The following is a 7793-nucleotide window of genomic DNA, read 5'->3' as shown; positions in this document are numbered from 1 at the left end:
AGGAGACGTTTAGGTCAATTTTATGCATTCTGGCGTTCGTAGATACAAGAAAACTGTTAAAATTCTTCAGAAACGTCACTTTTGAAGTGTTTTCTTGTACTTTTAAGCCACTCAGATACCCTATGGGCTCGGAAAGTGCAACGAAACCATCAAATTTTAGCTAGAAACTGTATTTTTGTCGATTTTTATTGAATTTGAACTATATTTCAACGTTTTTTGATGGTTCTGAGCCACCAAACACACCTAAAGCATGCAGAATCGACTCAGAATAGGAAAAGGAGACGTTTAGGTCAATTTTATGCATTCTGGCGTTCGTAGATACAAGAAAACTGTTAAAATTCTTCAGAAACGTCACTTTTGAGTGTTTTCTTGTACTTTTAAACCACTCAGATACCCTACGGGCTCGGAAAGTGCAACGAAACCATCAAATTTTAGCTAGAAACTGTATTTTTGTCGATTTTTATTGAATCTGAACTATATTTCAACGTTTTTTGATGGTTCTGAGCCACCAAACACACTTAAAGCATGCAGAATCGACTCAGAATAGGAAAAGGAGACGTTTAGGTCAATTTTATGCATTCTGGCGTTCGTAGATACAAGAAAACTGTTAAAATTCTTCAGAAACGTCACTTTTGAAGTGTTTTCTTGTACTTTTAAGCCACTCAGATACCCTACGGGCTCGGAAAGTGCAACGAAACCATCAAATTTTAGCTAGAAACTGTATTTTTGTCGATTTTTATTGAATTTGAACTATATTTCAACGTTTTTTGATGGTTCTGAGCCACCAAACACACTTAAAGCATGCAGAATCGACTCAGAATAGGAAAAGGAGACGTTTAGATCAATTTTATGCATTCTGGCGTTCGTAGATACAAGAAAACTGTTAAAATTCTTCAGAAACGTCACTTTTGAAGTGTTTTCTTGTACTTTTAAGCCACTCAGATACCCTTACGGGCTCGGAAAGTGCAACGAAACCATCAAATTTTAGCTAGAAACTGTATTTTTGTCGATTTTTATTAAATTTGAACTATATTTCAACGTTTTTTTATGGTTCTGAGCCACCAAACACACTTAAAGCATGCAGAATCGACTCAGAATAGGAAAAGGAGACGTTTAGGTCAATTTTATGCATTCTGGCGTTCGTAGATACAAGAAAACTGTTAAAATTCTTCAGAAACGTCACTTTTGAAGTGTTTTCTTGTACTTTTAAGCCACTCAGATACCCTACGGGCTCGGAAAGTGCAACGAAACCATCAAATTTTAGCTAATTCGATTATTCACAAACGACAAGAAAAAAGTCAGCAACCGGAAGGAGGAAGCTGTAGCATTACCTAAGAAGAACCTCATGGATCCAGAGAATACGTACGGGAGTGTTGCCCATAAAAACGAACCCAAGCAACCAATATCGAGGTTTGATATAAAAAGTCAAGATAAGGTCGCCGTAAGAAATCCAAAAAACAAAAATAAACAAATACCAACTGACATTACACAGCAAACAAAGGAGCCGTGGTTTCTAACGGTTGATGAAGAGAACCATACAGATACTAGTCATGAGAATCCCTGGATTGAACAAAAATCACGAAGACGAATTAGGAGCAAAAAACAACCAACTATAATCGGTATATCTAAAACCAACGATGTAAACACAGGCTTTAAATCTTCGTACGTAAAAAGGGCGTGGTACTATGTGGGTAAGGTGGACAATGACACTAACATTAACGAAATAAAAACTTATATTTGTGAAAAACTTTCCTCAGAAGATGTGATAGTTGATAAATTACCAACGAAAGGAACATTTCAGTCGTTCAGAATAGGAGTTAAATTTATCTATAAAGATAATTTACTTAAGGAAGACTTCTGGCCAGAGGGAATTATAGTGAGACGCTTTAATTTTAGTAGTAAAACTTTTTTAGAAGACCCAACCAAGAGTGCATAAGTGTGGATTCTCGTAGTGACTCAATATCTCACGATAACTCCCGTGATGTTTCTTTAAATTATATGAACTTAAGTTGTTTCTACCAAAATATTCGTGGTTTAAACACGAAAATAACTGATTTTTATAATTTTACCACTTCAACTGACTATGACCTCATCGGACTGACAGAAACATGGTTAAAACCTTCTGTTAATAGTTCTGAACTATTTAATCACAATTATCTTGTACTTAGATGCGACCGCAATGTACAGGCGTTAGGTGTTTCAAAGGGTGGTGGCGCTCTGTTGGCAGTTACGAACCGTGTTTGTGCTACACCACTCGATCTTATAGGTTTAAGAAATTCTTTTAGCTCTATTGATATAGTTGGTTGTCAATTATCGCTTTCTAGCGGTGTTTTGTATGTTTTTGTAATTTATGTACCCCCCAATATTTCATCATATGAGCTGGATCAATTTCTGGAGGATCTTGCAGTATTAGATTGTATGTGTAATAAGAATACTTTAATCATGGGTGACTTTAACGTTGCCAAATATGGTAGTAATGATTCCAACATCACTAAATGCTTATCGCTAGACAACTATGCAAATTTTTTAAATCTAACGCAACACAACAACATACTCAATTGTTTGAATGTCTCTTTGGACCTAGTATTCTCCAATATAGATTGTTTTTCAGTACTACGCGCTGATCCTGCTGTAAAGGAAGATCCCTATCATCCTGCTCTTCAGTTTCTTTTTAAAGTATTCCATTCTCAGGCTAAATTTGCAATTAGTAACAGCCATCCTTCATATAATTTTAAAAAGGCTGATTATGCACGCATGTACAACCTATTCCTATACGCTGACTGGAGCCCCATTTTAGAATCTACTAATCCTACTGAGGCATGTGAACTTTTCTACAAAACTGTCTATGAAATATTCGATATTACTGTACCATTGCGTCATGTTAGTAAAGCTCAAAGTAAAAATCGTTATCCTTCTTGGTATTCTCCACAAATAATAAGGGTTTTAAAACGTAAAACCAAAGCCCATAGATTATATAAAAGGTATGGTACGTTGTTCTTTTTTAATAAATTTAAACGGTTGAGATCATTGTCTAAATATCTAATCGATACAGCTTACAAGAAATTCATAATTGACGCGGAAAATAACCTCTCAACTGATCCAACGAAATTATGGTCATTTGTTCAAAATAAAAAAAATCAAACTAGAATCCCAAATGTTATCAGGGACGCCGACGATGTATGTTATGACACTCCAGACACTATAGTAAATGCCTTTGCGCGCTACTTTGCAAGTGTTTATCAGCCTTCTAATCCCGGTAATCCGTCGTCTTCGCCGAACTATTTCCAGAACATTGATACCCCGTCGATAAGTGAAAACGATATTCTTATAGCAATCAAGAATACTAAAAGTAAATTTACTGCAGGACCTGACCTTATTCCGAACTTTGTTATTAAAGATTGTGCGTGTGTACTAGCAGTACCGTTACTGCATATATATAATCAAATACTTAAATGTGCTACCTTCCCTTCTATTTGGAAACAGGCCAGAATTTGCCCAATTCTTAAAAAGGGCAATCCTGCACAGATTAGCAATTACAGGCCAATCGCCATTATTAATAACTTTGCAAAAATCTTTGAAATGATTCTATATAAACACATTTACAATAGCATTAAATCCTTTATCTCACCCTTACAGCATGGGTTTGTTGAAAAAAGAAGTACAGTCACCAACTTAGCTACCTTCACGCAGTTCACTGCCAACTGTGTAGATGCAGGGGGTCAAGTTGACGTGATTTACACAGATTTTTGTAAGGCCTTTGATCAAATAGATATATTCATCTTACTTGACAAGATGAATTTACTTGGATTTAATGATCATATATTACATCTTCTATCATCTTACTTATTTGATCGGGTTCTATATGTAGAATATATGGGGCATCAGTCACATCCATTCATGGCTACATCGGGTGTCCCTCAGGGCTCAAATTTGGGACCACTATTGTTCCTTATATTTATTAACGATCTGCCGGAAATTATTAGATGTAATAAGTTGATGTTTGCCGATGATTTAAAAATTTTTAACTCTGTAGCGTCTATAAGTGATTGTCATCAATTACAACAAGATCTGGATAACCTATATCTTTGGTGTGTCAACAATAAACTGCATCTCAATGTAGCTAAATGTTATGTTATGACGTTTACAAAAAAGAAAATACATATCCTTCAATATGACTATTATATTAATAATTACACACTGAATAGACTTAAGGAATCTCGTGATCTTGGTGTAATATTTGATTGTGAATTAAATTTCACTACACATATAAATGAAATGGTTAAATCAGCCAATAAGACCTTAGGTTTCATCTATAGAAATTGTAAGGATTTCAAAAGTTTGCATGTTCTGAAGGTTTTGTACTATTCTTTAGTTAGACCTAAGCTTGAATATGGTAGTCTAGTTTGGCATCCCATATATGTAGTCCATAAACACCACATTGAGTCAATTCAAAGGAGATTTTTGAAATATCTCATGTTTAAAACTCATGGTTTCTACCCGCCTAGAGGAATCGACCATGGTGAGCTTCTGCAGATGTTTAACTGTGAATCACTCGAATTCCGTCGCATAACTGCAGCTGTTAAATTTTTGTATAACTTAGTTTGGGTTAAAATAGATTGCACTGACCTATTAGGCTCCATAAATTTTTTAGTTCCAAGAGCAGGAGTCCGTCTATACTTAAGTTTTTATAATCTTAATGCAAGAACAAATGTACTTCGCAAAAGTCCAGTCTATTTAATGCATTGTTATTTCAATATAATTTGTCGTGACTGTGATTCAGCGATTCTTTGCACTTTATTGTTAAGATTTTGTCTGGAAAATTGCATCCCTATGTGTTGTAACTTAATTGTAATTGTAATTGTAATTTCCTGTTTTTTTTTTTTGCCTACTTGTGGCTTATGCTGTTTGGCAAATATATACCTATTATTATTATTATTATTATTAAAGCATGCAGAATCGACTCAGAATAGGAAAAGGAGACGTTTAGGTCAATTTTATGCATTCTGGCGTTCGTAGATACAAGAAAACTGTTAAAATTCTTCAGAAACGTCACTTTTGAAGTGTTTTCTTGTACTTTTAAGCCACTCAGATACCCTACGGGCTCGGAAAGTGCAACGAAACCATCAAATTTTAGCTAGAAACTGTATTTTTGTCGATTTTCATTGAATTTGAACTATATTTCAACGTTTTTTGATGGTTCTGAGCCACCAAACACACTTAAAGCATGCAGAATCGACTCAGAATAGGAAAAGGAGACGTTTAGGTCAATTTTATGCATTCTGGCGTTCGTAGATACAAGAAAACTGTTAAAATTCTTCAGAAACGTCACTTTTGAAGTGTTTTCTTGTACTTTTAAGCCACTCAGATACCCTACGGGCTCGGAAAGTGCAACGAAACCATAAAATTTTAGCTAGAAACTGTATTTTTGTCGATTTTTATTGAATTTGAACTATATTTCAACGTTTTTTGATGGTTCTGAGCCACCAAACACACTTAAAGCATGTAGAATCGACTCAGAATAGGAAAAGGAGACGTTTAGGTCAATTTTATGCATTCTGGCGTTCGTAGATACAAGAAAACTGTTAAAATTCTTCAGAAACGTCACTTTTGAAGTGTTTTCTTGTACTTTTAAGCCACTCAGATACCCTACGGGCTCGGAAAGTGCAACGAAACCATCAAATTTTAGCTAGAAACTGTATTTTTGTCGATTTTTATTGAATTTGAACTATATTTCAACGTTTTTTTATGGTTCTGAGCCACCAAACACACTTAAAGCATGCAGAATCGACTCAGAATAGGAAAAGGAGACGTTTAGGTCAATTTTATGCATTCTGGCGTTCGTAGATACAAGAAAACTGTTAAAATTCTTCAGAAACGTCACTTTTGAAGTGTTTTCTTGTACTTTTAAGCCACTCAGATACCCTACGGGCTCGGAAAGTGCAACGAAACCATCAAATTTTAGCTAGAAACCGTATTTTTGTCGATTTTTATTGAATTTGAACTATATTTCAACGTTTTTTGATGGTTCTGAGCCACCAAACACACTTAAAGCATGCAGAATCGACTCAGAATAGGAAAAGGAGACGTTTAGGTCAATTTTATGCATTCTGGCGTTCGTAGATACAAGAAAACTGTTAAAATTCTTCAGAAACGTCACTTTTGAAGTGTTTTCTTGTACTTTTAAGCCACTCAGATACCCTACGGGCTCGGAAAGTGCAACGAAACCATCAAATTTTAGCTAGAAACTGTATTTTTGTCGATTTTTATTGAATTTGAACTATATTTCAACGTTTTTTGATGGTTCTGAGCCACCAAACACACTTAAAGCATGCAGAATCGACTCAGAATAGGAAAAGGAGACGTTTAGGTCAATTTTATGCATTCTGGCGTTCGTAGATACAAGAAAACTGTTAAAATTCTTCGGAAACGTCACTTTTGAAGTGTTTTCTTGTACTTTTAAGCCACTCAGATACCCTACGGGCTCGGAAAGTGCAACGAAACCATCAAATTTTAGCTAGAAACTGTATTTTTGTCGATTTTTATTGAATTTGAACTATATTTCAACGTTTTTTGATGGTTCTGAGCCACCAAACACACTTAAAGCATGCAGAATCGACTCAGAATAGGAAAAGGAGATGTTTAGGTCAATTTTATGTATTCTGGCGTTCGTAGATACAAGAAAACTGTTAAAATTCTTCAGAAACGTCACTTTTGAAGTGTTTTCTTGTACTTTTAAGCCACTCAGATACCCAACGGGCTCGGAAAGTGCAACGAAACCATCAAATTTTAGCTAGAAACTGTATTTTTGTCGATTTTTATTGAATTTGAACTATATTTCAACGTTTTTTGATGGTTCTGAGCCACCAAACACACTTAAAGCATGCAGAATCGACTCAGAATAGGAAAAGGAGACGTTTAGGTCAATTTTATGCATTCTGGCGTTCGTAGATACAAGAAAACTGTTAAAATTCTTCAGAAACGTCACTTTTGAAGTGTTTTCTTGTACTTTTAAGCCACTCAGATACCCTACGGGCTCGGAAAGTGCAACGAAACCATCAAATTTTAGCTAGAAACTGTATTTTTGTCGATTTTTATTGAATTTGAACTATATTTCAACGTTTTTTGATGGTTCTGAGCCACCAAACACACTTAAAGCATGCAGAATCGACTCAGAATAGGAAAAGGAGACGTTTAGGTCAATTTTATGCATTCTGGCGTTCGTAGATACAAGAAAACTGTTAAAATTCTTCAGAAACGTCACTTTTGAAGTGTTTTCTTGTACTTTTAAGCCACTCAGATACCCTACGGGCTCGGAAAGTGCAACGAAACCATCAAATTTTAGCTAGAAACTGTATTTTTGTCGATTTTTATTGAATTTGAACTATATTTCAACGTTTTTTGATGGTTCTGAGCCACCAAACACACTTAAAGCATGCAGAATCGACTCAGAATAGGAAAAGGAGACGTTTAGGTCAATTTTATGCATTCTGGCGTTCGTAGATACAAGAAAACTGTTAAAATTCTTCAGAAACGTCACTTTTGAAGTGTTTTCTTGTACTTTTAAGCCACTCAGATACCCAACGGGCTCGGAAAGTGCAACGAAACCATCAAATTTTAGCTAGAAACTGTATTTTTGTCGATTTTTATTGAATTTGAACTATATTTCAACGTTTTTTGATGGTTCTGAGCCACCAAACACACTTAAAGCATGCAGAATCGACTCAGAATAGGAAAAGGAGACGTTTAGGTCAATTTTATGCATTCTGGCGTTCGTAGATACAAGAAAACTGTTA

The 7793-nt window shown here is 35.2% G+C and overlaps 1 protein-coding gene across 1 annotated transcript; it reads left to right on the top strand.

The window, feature by feature from the left end:
- The first annotated feature begins 1345 nt into the window (after window positions 1–1345).
- On the top strand, window positions 1346–4046 carry LOC135120358 (uncharacterized). Its single transcript, XM_064044661.1, has 4 exons — window positions 1346–1876; window positions 2188–2986; window positions 3053–3992; window positions 4034–4046. The coding sequence occupies exons 1-4, from the start codon at window positions 1346–1348 to the stop codon at window positions 4044–4046; spliced, it is 2283 nt and encodes a 760-aa protein (XP_063900731.1).
- The last annotated feature ends 3747 nt before the right edge of the window (window positions 4047–7793 follow it).

The sequence above is a fragment of the Zophobas morio genome, unplaced genomic scaffold (genome assembly GCF_036711695.1).
Source record: "Zophobas morio isolate AGI-343-1 ecotype UQ-CSIRO unplaced genomic scaffold, CSIRO_AGI_Zmor_V1 ptg000377l, whole genome shotgun sequence".
Taxonomy (NCBI): Eukaryota; Metazoa; Arthropoda; class Insecta; order Coleoptera; family Tenebrionidae; genus Zophobas; species Zophobas morio.
Note: the sequence above shows the minus strand (reverse complement) of the source record. Positions and strands in the feature narration are given on the sequence as shown.

What these genes read in the sequence shown, in the direction of transcription:
- LOC135120358 (XM_064044661.1), top strand. Translation starts at nt 1,346, where the DNA reads ATGGATCCAGAGAATACGTACGGGAGTGTTGCCCATAAAAACGAACCC. An exon ending in TCTGGCCAGAGGGAATTATA is followed by an intron (nt 1,877 to 2,187) that starts GTGAGACGCTTT and finishes CGCAATGTACAG; the next exon opens with GCGTTAGGTGTTTCAAAGGG. An exon ending in TAGATTATATAAAAGGTATG is followed by an intron (nt 2,987 to 3,052) that starts GTACGTTGTTCT and finishes TAATCGATACAG; the next exon opens with CTTACAAGAAATTCATAATT.